Source organism: Pseudophryne corroboree, chromosome 9 (genome assembly GCF_028390025.1).
Source record: "Pseudophryne corroboree isolate aPseCor3 chromosome 9, aPseCor3.hap2, whole genome shotgun sequence".
Classification (NCBI taxonomy): Eukaryota; Metazoa; Chordata; class Amphibia; order Anura; family Myobatrachidae; genus Pseudophryne; species Pseudophryne corroboree.
The window spans coordinates 90,633,670-90,647,621 of record NC_086452.1 but is presented as its reverse complement, the minus strand read 5'-3'; the positions used below and the strand labels follow the sequence as shown (position 1 = coordinate 90,647,621).

General features: G+C 47.9%; 1 protein-coding gene across 1 annotated transcript in view; it reads right to left on the bottom strand.

Annotated features, from left to right (window-relative positions):
* The window catches only part of STIL (STIL centriolar assembly protein), a 121,238-nt gene that overhangs the window by 47,971 nt on the left and 59,315 nt on the right, over positions 1-13,952 (bottom strand). The window contains exons 8-11 of the mRNA XM_063939594.1: positions 10,062-10,148; positions 9,164-9,311; positions 8,983-9,083; positions 8,573-8,687 (exon numbers count right to left, since the gene is read on the bottom strand). Of these exons, the coding sequence (XP_063795664.1) occupies positions 8,573-8,687; positions 8,983-9,083; positions 9,164-9,311; positions 10,062-10,148 (451 nt within the window). The remainder of the gene's footprint in view (positions 1-8,572; positions 8,688-8,982; positions 9,084-9,163; positions 9,312-10,061; positions 10,149-13,952) is intronic.

The following is a 13,952-nucleotide window of genomic DNA, read 5'->3' as shown; positions in this document are numbered from 1 at the left end:
CAGCCGTCCTGGAAACATATATTTTCAGGGCCCTGACAACGTCTAGCAACTTGGAGTCCTCCAAATCCTTAGTAGCCGCAGGCACCACAATAGGCTGGTTCAGGTGAAACGCTGACACCACCTTAGGGAGAAACTGGGGACGAGTCCTCAATTCTGCCCTATCCATATGGAAAATCAGATAAGGGCTTTTACATGATAAAGCCGCCAACTCTGACACTCACCTGGCTGAAGCCAAGGCCAATAACATGACCACTTTCCACGTGAGATATTTCAGATCCACGGTTTTTAGTGGCTCAAACCAATGTGATTTTAAGAAACTCAACATCACGTTGAGATCCCAAGGTGCCACAGGAGGCACAAATGGGGGCTGAATATGCAGCACTCCTTTCACAAATGTCTGAACTTCAGGTACTGAAGCTAGTTCTTTTTGAAAGAAAATTGACAGAGCAGAGATCTGTACCTTAATGGAGCCCAGTTTTAGGCCCATATTCACTCCTGCTTGCAGGAAATGCAGAAATCGACCTAGTTGAAATTCCTCCGTTGGGGCCTTTTCGGCCTCACACCATGCAACATACCTCCGCCATATGCGGTGATAATGAGTTGCTGTGACCTCTTTCCTGGCTTTAATAAGCGTAGGAATGACTTCCTCCGGAACGCCCTTTTCCTTCAGGATCCGGCGTTCAACCGCCATGCCGTCAAACGCAGCCGCGGTAAGTCTTGGAACAGACAGGGGCCCTGCTGCAGCAGGTCCTGTCTGAGCGGCAGAGACCACGGGTCCTCTGAGATCATCTCTTGAAGTTCCGGGTACCACGCTCTTCTCGGCCAATCCGGAACCACGAGAATTGTGTTTACTCCTCGCTTTCTTATTATTCTCAATACCTTTGGTATGAGAGGTAGAGGAGGGAACACATAAACTGACCGGTACACCCACGGTGTCACTAGAGCGTCCACAGCCATCGCCTGAGGGTCTCTTGACCTGGCGCAATACTTCTCTAGTTTTTTGTTTAGGCGGGACGCCATCATTTCCACCTGTGGACGACCCCATTGATTTACAATCATTTGGAAGACTTCTGGATGAAGTCCCCACTCTCCCGGGTGGAGGTCGTGCCTGCTGAGAAAGTCTGCTTCCCAGTTGTCCACTCCCGGGATGAACACTGCTGACAGGGCTAGTACATGATTCTCCGCCCATCGGAGAATTTTTGTGGCTTCTGCCATCGCCGTCCTGCTTCTTGTGCCGCCCTGTCGATTCACATGGGCGACTGCCGTGATGTTGTCTGACTGGATCAGCACCGGCTGGTGTAGGAGCAGGGATTTTGCTTGACTTAGGGCATTGTAAATGGCCCTTAGTTCCAGAATATTTATGTGAAGGGCAGTCTCCTGACTTGACCATAGTCCTTGGAAATTTCTTCCCTTTGTGACTGCCCCCCAGCCTCGCAGGCTGGCATCCGTGGTCACCAGGACCCAGTCCTGTATGCCGAATCTGCGGCCCTCCAGAAGATGAGCACTGTGCAGCCACCACAGAAGAGACACCCTGGTTCGTGGAGACAGGGTTATTAAACGATGCATCTGAAGATGCGATCCGGACCACTTGTCCAACAGGTCCCACTGAAAAATTCTGGCATGGAACCTGTCGAATGGAATTGCTTCGTAAGAAGCTACCATCTTTCCCAGGACCCGCGTGCAGTGATGCACCGATACCTGTTTTGGTTTTAGGAGGTCTCTGACTAGAGAAGACAACTCCCTGGCTTTCTCCTCCGGGAGAAACACTTTTTTCTGGGCCGTGTCCAGAATCATTCCCAGGAACATTAGACGTGTCGTGGGGACCAGCTGTGACTTTGGGATATTCAGAATCCAACCGTGCTGGCTCAGCACTTCCTGAGATAGTGCTACTCCCACTAACAACTGTTCCTTGGATCGTGCCTTTATTAGGAGATCGTCCAAGTATGGGATAATTAAAACTCCCTTTTTTCGAAGGAGTATCATCATTTCCGCCATAACCTTGGTAAATACCCTCGGTGCCGTGGAGAGTCCAAACGGCAGCGTCTGGAATTGGTAATGGCAATCCTGTACCACAAATCTGAGGTACTCCTGGTGAGAATTGTAAATGGGGACATGCAGGTAAGCATCCTTGATGTCCAGGGATACCATGTAATCCCCCTCGTCCAGGCTTGCAATAACCGCCCTGAGCGATTCCATCTTGAACTTGAATTTTTTTATGTATGTGTTCAAGGATTTCAAATTTAAAATGGGTCTCACCGAACCGTCCGGTTTCGGCACCACAAATAGTGTGGAATAGTAACCCCGGCCTTGTTGAAGTAGGGGTACCTTGATTATCACCTGCTGGGAATACAGCTTGTGAATCGCTGCTAGCACCGCCTCCCTGTCTGAGGGAGCAATCGGCAAGGCGGATTTTAGGAAACGGCGGGGTGGAGTCGCCTCGAATTCCAGCCTGTCCTTTTGGAATCTGCATCTCCAGTCCACTGGCGAGTCCATAAGCATCTCCTAGCAGAGATGGATAATGCACTTACTTTAGATGCCAGCCGGCAGATTTCCCTCTGTGCATCTCTCATGTATAGGACTGAGTCTTTGATATGGTCAATTGTTAGCAGGATCGTGTCTCTGTCTAACGTGTCAATATCTTCTGACAGTTTATATGACCACGCAGCGGCAGCACTGCACATCCATGCTGACGCAATAGCTGGTCTGAGTATAATGCCTGAGTGTGTATATACAGACTTCAGGATCGCCTCCTGCTTTCTATCAACAGGTTCCTTAAGGGCGGCCGTATCCTGGGACGGTAGTGCCACCTTTTTAGACAAACGTGTGAGCGCTTTATCCACCTTCGGGGGTGTTTCCCAACGTAACCTATCCTCTGGCGGGAAAGGGAACGCCATTAGTAGCTTCTTAGGAATTACCAATTTCTTATCAGGGGAAGCCCACGCTTCTTCACACACTTCATTTAATTCATCTGATGGGGGAAAAACTACAGGTAGTTTTTTCTCCCCAAACATAATACCCTTTTTTGTGGTACCTGGATGTAAATCAGAAATATTTAACACCTCTTTCATTGCCTCAATCATGCAGTGAATGGCCTTAACGGGCATTAAATTTGACTCATCGTCGTCGACACTGGTGTCAGTATCCGTGTCGACATCTACTTGTGCCACCTGAGATAGCGGGCGTTTCAGAGCCCCTGATGACTTGAGACACCTGGACAGGCACGAGCTGAAGACTCGGCTGTCCCACAGTCGGCATGTCGTCAAATTTTTTATGTAAGGAGTCTATACGTGCACTCATTTCCTGCCATAATACCATCCACTCAGGTGTCTGACCCCCAGGGGGTGACATCCCTGCTAAAGGCATCTGCTCCCCCTCCACATCATTATCCTCATCAAACATGTCGACACAGCCGTACCGACACACTCCACACACACAGGGAATGCTCCAACAGAGGACAGGACCCACAAAAGCCCTTTGGGGGGACAGAGTAAGAGTATGCCAGCACACACCAGATCGCTATATATATATATACAGGGACTAACTGAGTTATGTCCCCAATAGCTGCTTTTCAATATAATATACTGTATACAGTGCCAATTTTAATGCCCCCCCTCTCTTTTCCCTCTTACTGTACTGTAGAATTGCAGGGAAGAGCCAGGGAGCTTCCTTCCAGCCGAGCTGTGAGGGAAAAATGGCGCCAGTGTGCTGAGGAGATAGGCTCCGCCCCTTTTTCGCGGCGTATTCTCCCGCTTTTTATGGGATTTTGGCAGGGGTATTTACCTCATATAGAGCCCCAGGGGCTATATATTGAGGTATTTTAGCCAGCCAAGGTGTTTTTATTGCTGCCTCAGGGCGCCCCCCCCCAGCGCCCTGCACCCTCAGTGACCGGAGTGTGAAGTGCGTATAAGGAGCAATGGCGCACAGCTGCAGTGCTGTGCGCTACCTTGGTGAAGACAGGATGTCTTCATGCCGCCGATTTTCCGGACCATCTTCTTGCTTCTGGCTCTGTAAGGGGGACAGCGGCGCGGTTCCGGGACCGAACATCAAGGCTGGGCCTGCGGTCGATCCCTCTGGAGCTAATGGTGTCCAGTAGCCTAAGAAGCCCAATCCGGCTGCAAGCAGGCGAGTTCGCTTCTTCTCCCCTTAGTCCCTCGCTGCAGTGAGCCTGTTGCCAGCAGGTCTCACTGAAAATAACAAATTCTAAGACTATAACTTTCTAAGAGCTCAGGAGAGCCCCTAGTGTGCATCCAACCTCGGCCGGGCACGAAATCTAACTGAGGCTTGGAGGAGGGTCATAGTGGGAGGAGCCAGTGCACACCAGGTAGTCTAAGATCTTTCTAGAGTGCCCAGCCTCCTTCGGAGCCCGCTATTCCCCATGGTCCTTACGGAGCTCCCAGCATCCACTAGGACGCCAGAGAAATGAGAAATCCCTGAGGGATATTCCTTGTGCACAGATATAGCGGGCTCTCCCCTTCTACACCCGGTACCAGCAAACCAGGGACTGATATGGAGGAGCGGTTGAGGCTGCTGCTGCTATGCAGAGGAAGGCGCCAAAATGCTGCTGAGCCCGCTCTCGTGTAGCTCCGCTCCGCCCCTCCCCCCCCCCCCCCGCCATGGCATCAGAGCTACCGTTGAATATTTATACTGGCCATGTCTCCCAATGTATGTAACCTCACAAAGGTTTGTTACAACTGATATTATCCAGTCTCACGCGTTAGGGGTGTGCGGCATGCTGCGATAGCCAAGGCGCCATGTAATGCTGAACAAACAGCCCCTCAGGACGTTGGTCCTGCAGCGGGGAAGCTGCTCTGCACCTCAAGAGGCCGGTGACCGACCCCCCCCTAACTTCCACGGTGCAGGTATTCTGTTGCCCAAACAGCATCCCGAAAGAAATAAAACTTTAAAAGAAATTGAAGAAAAACTCTGCAGCTTGCAGTGTGTGCATCCTCTCCTGAGGGCACTTTTTTTCTAAACTGAGCTGTAGGAGGCATAGAGGGGAGGAGCCAACAAACCCAGCTGAAGAAATTTAAAGTGCACTGGCTCCTTTGAACCAGTCTATACCCCATCATACTAATCTGTCCCCAATATCCCTTATGGATGCTAGAGAAAAATGGTCTGGATCATTCAGTTTGGTTATCAAACCTGTCAGATCCTACAGACTGTTGTTCTGCCAACTTCATGCTGTGAATGGAAACTATATGCACACTGTGTGCAGACTGTGAGCAGAGTATAGCCAGCTTTAGTCAGCCAACCTGCCCTGCTCTCCTATACTGGGACTGGGACAGGGGCGTTAAACTTCTTGTTTGAAAAATCTGTGGAAAACCCAGAGAGAAAAATCCAGATCCCTAAAAGAATTCTCGTTGCTTTCGCTTTCCCTGAAGAAGACCGAAAAAAGTGGGAAAACCCACCTATAGTAGACGCTTCCGTATCTAGGTTGTCTAAAAAGGTGGTTTAACCTGTCCCTGGTTCAACCGCCTTAAAGGAGCCGGCTGAACGCAACATTGAGACTACGCTCAAATCACTAAACACTGCTACAGGCGTGGCTTTAAGGCCCACTATTGCTTGTGCGTGGATTTCCAAAGCCATAGTAAAGTGGTCAGTTACAAAACTTGAGGAATTAGATACTATGGATAGGAGTGACAGACTTGTTTTTACATCACATACAGGATTCTGCAGGTTTCATGGCAGAGGCCATGAAGGATATTGGCCTGCTTTATGCAAGGGCTACTTCCATGGCAGTGTTGGCACGCAGAGGACTCTGGCTACGCAAATGGACTGCGGATGCAGAAGCCAAGAAAAAAGTGTGGAGAACCTGCCCTTCACAGGTCAGGCACTCTTTGGGGACGCATTGGATGCGTGGATTTCCATGGCGACTGCGGGTAAGTCAACATTTCTTCCGTTCGCACCAGCACCGGCTAGGAAATCTTATCCTACGCCTACACTGCAGTCCTTTCGGACAGCAAAATTTAAAAAAATCGAAACCCCCTCCTCCACCTTCTTTAGAGGAGGTCGGGGAAAATTCAGAAAACCTACACCAATAGGTTCCCAGGAACAGAAGCCAGGCTCTGCTTCCTCCAAATCTTCAGCATGACAGTGGACCTCCCAGCCTGGAGATCGGGCAGGTGGGAGTGAGACTAAAAGATTTCAGTCACATCTGGGCGTCATCGTGCCTGGACCCCTGGGTGACAGATATTGTTGCCCAGGGGTACAGACTAGAGTTTCAGGAACTCCCACCTCACAGATTCTTCAAATCAGGCTTACCAGTTTCGCTGACAGAAAGTGCTATCCTACAGGAAGCCATTCAAAAGTTGGTACGAACAAATGTCATTGTTCCAGTTTCACCTCACCTAAAAAAACAAGGGTTATTATTCAAACCTGTTTGTGGTACCGAAATAGGACAGTTCGGTGAGGCCTATATTGAACCTGAAGTCATTGAACCCCTACTTAAGGGTTTTCCAATTCAAGATGGAATCACTGTGAGCTGTGATCTCAGGTCTGGAAGAGGGGGAATTCCTGGTATCCCTGGATATCAAGGATGCGTACCTTAACATTCCGATCTGGCCGCCTCACCAGGCCTATCTGCGGTTTGCACTACAGGACTGTCACCATCAGTTCCAGACATTACCATCTGGCCTCTCCACAGCACCAAGGGTGTTCAACAAGGTCATGACGGAGATGATGCTCCTTCTCCGCAAACAGGGAGTGAACATAATTACATATCTGGACGATCTGCTGATAAAGGCATCTTCCAGGGAGAAACTGTTGCAGAGTATTGCTCTCTCAACTCAACTACTCCGGGATTCATGGGTGGATCCTGAACCTTCCAAAGTCACATTTGGAGCAGACAAGGAGACTGCCCATCCTAGGGATGATACTCGACACGGAAGTGCAGAGAGTGTTTCTGCCAGTGGAGAAAGCGCTGGTGATCCAATCAATGGTCCGGGATGTCCGGAAGCCAGCCCGGGTATTTGTTCATCGGTGCATTCGCCTTCTGGGAAAGATGGTGGCCTCCTACGAGGCTCTACAGTATGGAAGTTTCCATGCACGGTTCTTCCAGCTGGATTTCCTGGACAAGTGGTCGGGATCACATCTTCATATGCACCAACGGATACGCCTGTCACCCAAAAGCCAGGATTTCACTCCTATGGTGGCTGCAAACTTCTCACCTGCTCGAGGCCCACAGGATCGGGATTCAGAACTGGATTCTTCTAACCACGGATGCAAGCCTCAGAGCTTGGGGAGCAGTCACCAGGGGTGAAAACTTCCAAGGAAGGTGGTCAAGTCAGGAATCTGTCCTTCCAATAAACGTTCTGGAACTAAGGGCCATATACAACGGTCTTCTTAAAGCGGCACATCTTCTGCAAGATCGTGGCATTCAGGTTCAGTCGGACAACGTCACAGCGGTGTCCTACATAAACAGGCAGGGCGGAACGAAGAGCAGAGCCGCAATGTCAGAGGTAACGAGAATCCTACTCGCGCGGAAAGGCATGCGCTGGCACTGTCGGCGGTCGTCATTCGGCTTTTCATATTAACCAACCTATTGTGGTGCCAGTGGCTACTGACACCTCAATTATCTCAATTGGGCTTTGAAAATGTATGTGAAATGAACTGCTCGTCACAGAAAGTCGGACACACTCTGTTTTTTACGATCCCAACAAGATTGGGTGTCCTGCTTCTAAGCAGACCATTTCTCGCTGGATCAGACTTACTATCCAGAATGCTTATTCTACGGCAGGATTGCAGATTCCAAAATCTGTTCAGTCCCACTCTACCCGTAAAGTGGGTTCTTCCTGGGCGGCTGCCCGGGGTGTCTCGGCTCTTCAGCTTTGCCGAGCGGCTACTTGGTCAGGGTCAAACACGTTTGCCAAGTTCTACAAGTTCGATACTTTGGCCTCTGAGGTCAATCAGTTCTGCAGAAACCTCAGCACTCTCCCTCCTGTACTGGGAGCTTTGGTACATGCCCATGGTACTAATGTGGACCACAGCATCCTCTAGGACGTAAGAGAAAATAGGATTTTAATTACCTACTGGTAAATCCTTTTCTCGTAGTCCGTAGGGGATGCTGGGCGCTCGCCCAGTGCTTCGTATTCCTGCTTTGTTACTTGGTTAAGTATGGTTGGTTCAGTTGTTGCTGAATTGTTTCAAGTTGGTTAACTTGGCTTTCCTCTTGTTCTGTGTGAGCTGGTGTGAATCTCACCACTATCTGTGTATTTCCTTCTCTCGAAGTATGTCCGTCTCCCCGGGCACAGTTTCTAGACGGAGTCTGGTAGGAGGGGCCAGCCCACACTATTAAACTCTTACGAGAAGAGGATTTACCAGTAGGTAATTAAAATCATATTATCTACACACACAAAACAATTATTGCTAAAAGCTTGCATGGCCTGCCTGGAGTTTGTTTGTTTACCTTCCAGAACAGTTTTAAAAAGAGATAATGATTTCTAGAAAGACAGTTCGGAAACAATGGGAAAAACCAAAAACCACTAGAGTAATTTTAAAAAAAATTCTGCTTTAAGAAACATTTAGGATTGTTCTGATATCTTTTTGCCCTTTAAGCACACACAGTCATGGTTACCTGTTGAAAGGAAGGATGAGGCCGAGGAGATGGCCTAGGAGAAAAATCCTCATCTTCTACTCCAGAATCATGATCACTTACTGATAACTTACTGGGAGATACATTTTGTTTCAATCTGTAAGGAGGATATATGAATAAGGTTTGCAGGATTCACCTTTTAGCTGAAAACCGTTAACACATTAAAGCTTTAATACAGTATTTACATGGGATTTATATCAAATAGCAACAAATGTATTTCCCAATGTGTCTTGGACTATGTAATAAGAGATGGACCCCCCCACAAAGAAAACAATGTTGTGATCTTTTTACAAGATAAAAAGCAGCTACACTGTTCTTAACATTTCTTTATTCTTTTAATGTCAGAATTCAGCAGGGATACCAGATTTAAATAAAATGTTTAAGAAACTTACAGAGTAGTCTTGGAAACTTCATTAAATAAGCTTGCTTCTGAATCCTGGCTTGGAGTATTAAGCTCGTACTGAAGGTAAGATTGTTTTGTAGATTCCACGTTCTGAAATAAACCCGCATTTTAGGCTATTCCTTACTCACCCACTTCCAGAATAAATCGATGCAACACAATCTTTAACTCACTTTGAAAAGATGTAACCCATCCTCACAGGTCATCAACTGAAAGCCAAGGGGATCGTGGCCAATACAAGGAACGCACTCATAGAACTCCGGCTCCTTGTGGGTGAGCGAATAGAGGACTATGAGGAAGCTACCGCCCTCTGAAAGTACCCTGTGGAGAAACAACATTAAAAGATGGATGAATATACAACAGTTAAAAGACAGGCCACTTTCTGAAGAGGGTGACGCAAAAAATCACAATCATTCAAAATGTATTTTTCCTCTTGTTAGAAATACTTTTCAGCCGATTCAGCTCATGAAAGTTTTTTAAAAATTGATTGAGAAAACAAAGATAAAATTACAGCAATGACCACTGCACCGCTTATACTCACCTCATGAAATGACATGGTCACAGTAGTAATTTTGCAGGGATAAAGGTTACTTAAAATAAAGTTAAAAAAAAAACAAAAAACCCACCAAGTATAACCTATAGCAGCCAGACATACACTAGAACAGTGTTTTTCAACCACTGTGCCGTGGCACACTAGTGTGCCCTGAGCAGTCTCCAGATGTGCCGCCATAGAAGCAGAGCCAGGCCCATCAGTGTTCTGCCGCTACTGAGGCCCTGGAACGATTAATACTGGTGGGTTTAGTGGATGCAGAGACAGTTCTAATTTTGGGCCAGGGTAGTGTTGGGCTCTTCTGGCTTTTTCAGATGTGGCTCAGGGGTTACCTATGGAGAAGCTGCGACATGACATACTAGGACGCGCAACTGCACCATGCATCACCATTATATTTGAGTGTGCCTTGGAAATTTTTAAATCCTGTACAGGGTGCCGCGAGTTGTAAAAGGTTGAAAATCTCTGCACTAGAATCTCAGTTAGGATGTAGCGTTCTGATTGGGCCATTGGGTTTTACTCACCTTTCTTTAACTGAAGAGCTGAACATATAGCGCAGACAGCTAGCCCAGACCTGTGGACTATGGATGTGAGTAATCCCACTCATCCAACTGAAAAAGAAGAGCAAGAAAAACTATTCAGGCAAAAGGGACAGATCTGAAGCATCTACATGTAGCAAGACGGCCACATCAGTGTGGGCTATTAGAAACCATGGAACGTGATAAAACAATGAACAGACGTATTTGGAAAATAGACAACATCTGTACACTGGGGTTAATAAGCAACACAGGGGCAGATTTATTAAGCCTGGTGAAGTGATAAAAGTGGGACGTGATAACACACCAGCCAATCAGCTCCTAACTTCCATGTAACAGGCTGGGTTTGAAAAATGACAGAAGCTGACTGGCTGGTGCGTTATCACCTTCCACTTTACCACTTCCCCAGGCTTAATAAATCTGCCCCACAATTCCTGTAATATACTGTAATATAGCTTAGTCCCTTGCTTTTGTCATTGCAAATGGCAAACTCATACGCCCTAGGTTGTTACTATTCAAAAACACCACCTTATGCTGCACCTCTGGTGATACAGGAGGCACCTTTCCTCCACTTTCACTACTCCTCCTATCTGCATATTAAAAGGGCTGATTTGGAATGGACAGCAAAGCAAAGCAATATTTTTTCACCTGATAAAACCATACTGCAATGCAAAGGGTGAACATAGATTTTATTATTTGCATGCAGGTTAAATACTGGCAGTTTTTGCACAAAGCCAACAAATGTTGGACAGCTTCACTTTACACTGCAATTTAGATGCAAGTTTGGACACGCTCCTCTCATATCTCTCTAGCCAACTTTTAAATCCGCCCCACCTGCAGTGCAGCTTGGTTTGTCCGGGGGCATAGTTGATTGCTTAAAACTCAGAACCGGCACCCTTTATCTTGGAGTTCATTACAAGACACTATAAATACACTTGCATGAAAAAACATGCATAAAAAAAAATAAGAATTTACTTACCGATAATTCTATTTCTCATAGTCCGTAGTGGATGCTGGGGACTCCGTAAGGACCATGGGGAATAGCGGCTCCGCAGGAGACTGGGCACATCTAAAGAAAGCTTTAGGACTATCTGGTGTGCACTGGCTCCTCCCCCTATGACCCTCCTCCAAGCCTCAGTAAGGATACTGTGCCCGGACGAGCGTACACAATAAGGAAGGATTTTGAATCCCGGGTAAGACTCATACCAGCCACACCAATCACACCGTATAACCTGTGATCTGAACCCAGTTAACAGCATGATAACAGAGGAGCCTCTGAAAGATGGCTCACAACAATAATAACCCGATTTTTGTAACAATAACTATGTACAAGTATTGCAGACAATCCGCACTTGGGATGGGCGCCCAGCATCCACTACGGACTATGAGAAATAGAATTATCGGTAAGTAAATTCTTATTTTCTCTAACGTCCTAAGTGGATGCTGGGGACTCCGTAAGGACCATGGGGATTATACCAAAGCTCCCAAACGGGCGGGAGAGTGCGGATGACTCTGCAGCACCAAATGAGAGAACTCCAGGTCCTCCTCAGCCAGGATATCAATTTTGTATAATTTTACAAACGTATTTGCTCCTGACCAAGTAGCTGCTCGGCAAAGTTGTAAAGCCGAGACCCCTCGGGCAGCCGCCCAAGATGAGCCCACCTTCCTTGTGGAGTGGGCATTTACACATTTTTGGCTGTGGCAGGCCTGCCACAGAACGTGCAAGCTGAATTGTACTACAAATCCAACGAGCAATAGTCTGCTTAGAAGCAGGAGCACCCAGCTTGTTGGGTGCATACAGGATAAACAGCGAGTCAGATTTCCTGACTCCAGCCCTCCTGGAAACATATTTTCAGGGCCCTGACAACGTCTAGCAACTTGGAGTCCTCCAAGTCCCTAGTAGCCGCAGGCACCACAAATAGGTTGGTTCAGGTGAAACGCTGAAACCACCTTAGGGAGAAACTGAGGACGAGTCCTCAATTCCGCCCTGTCGGAATGGAACATCAGATAAGGGCTTTTTCAGGATAAAGCCGCCAATTCTGACACACGCCTGGCCCAGGCCAGGGCCAACAGCATGACCACTTTCCATGTGAGATATTTTAACTCCACAGATTTAAGTGGTTCAAACCAATGTGACTTTTGGAACCCAAAACTACATTGAGATCCCAAAGTGCCACTGGAGGCACAAAAGGAGGCTGTATATGCAGTACCCCTTTTACAAACGTCTGAACTTCAGGGACTGAAGCTAGTTCTTTTTGGAAGAAAATTGACAGGGCCGAAATTTGAACCTTAATGGACCCCAATTTCAGGCCCATAGACACTCCTGTTTGCAGGAAATGTAGGAATCGACCCAGTTGAATTTCCACCGTCGGGCCTTACTGGCCTCGCACCACGCAACATATTTTCGCCAATTGCGGTGATAATGTTTTTGCGGTTACATCCTTCCTGGCTTTGATCAGGATAGGGATGACTTCATCCGGAATGCCTTTTTTCCTTCAGGATCCGGCGTTCAACCGCCATGCCGTCAAACGCAGCCGCGGTAAGTCTTGGAACAGACAGGGTCCTTGCTGGAGCAGGTCCCTTCTTAGAGGTAGAGGCCACGGATCCTCCGTGAGCATCTCTTGAAGTTCCGGTTACCAAATCCTTCTTGGCCAATCCGGAGCCACGAATATAGTGCTTACTCCTCTCCATCTTATCAATCTCAATACCTTGGGTATGAGAGGCAGAGGAGGGAACACATACCCTGACTGGTACACCCACGGTGTTACCAGAGCGTCTACAGCTATTGCCTGAGGGTCCCTGGACCTGGCGCAATACCTGTCGAGTTTTTCCCAACGGTTTATAATCATGTGGAAGACTTCTGGGTGAAGTCCCCACTCTCCCGGGTGGAGGTCGTGCTGAGGAAGTCTGCTTCCCAGTTGTCCACTCCAGGAATGAATACTGCTGACAGTGCTATCACATGATTTTCCGCCCAGCGAAGAATCCTTGCAGCTTCTGCCATTGCCCTCCTGCTTCTAGTGCCACCCTGTCTGTTTACGTGGGTGACTGCCGTGATGTTGTCCGACTGGATCAACACCGGCTGACCTTGAAGCAGAGGTCTTGCTAAGCATAGAGCATTGTAAATGTCCCTTAGCTTCAGGATATTTATGTGAAGTGATGTCTCCAGGCTTGACCATAAGTCCTGGATATTCCTTCCGTGTGTGACTGCTCCCCAGCCTCGCAGGCTGGCATCCGTGGTTACCAGGACCCAGTCCTGAATGCCGAATCTGCGGCCCTCTAGAAGATGAGCACTCTGCAACCACCACAGGAGGGACACCCTTGTCCTTGGTGACAGGGTTATCCGCTGATGCATCTGAAGATGCGACCCGGACCATTTGTCCAGCAGGTCCCACTGGAAAGTTCTTGCGTGGAATCTGCCGAATGGGATTGCCACCATTTTTTCCAGAACCCTTGTGCATTGATGCACTGAGACTTGGCTCGGTTTTAGGAGGTTCCCGACTAGCTCGGATAACTCCCTGGCTTTCTCCTCCGGGAGAAACACCTTTTTCTGGACTGTGTCCAGGATCATCCCTAGGAACAGAAGACAAGTCGTCGGAACCAGCTGCGATTTTGGAATATTGAGAATCCAACCGTGCTGCAGCAACACTACCTGAGATAGTGCTACACCGACCTCCAACTGTTCCCTGGATCTTACCCTTATCAGGGAATCGTCCAAGTAAGGGATAACTAAAATTCCCTTCCTTTAAAGGAATATCATCATTTCGGCCATTACCTTGGTAAAGACCCGGGGTGCCGTGGACCATCCATACGGCAGCGTCTGAACTGATAGTGACAGTTCTGTACCATAAACCTGAGGTACCCTTGGTGAGAAGGGTAAAT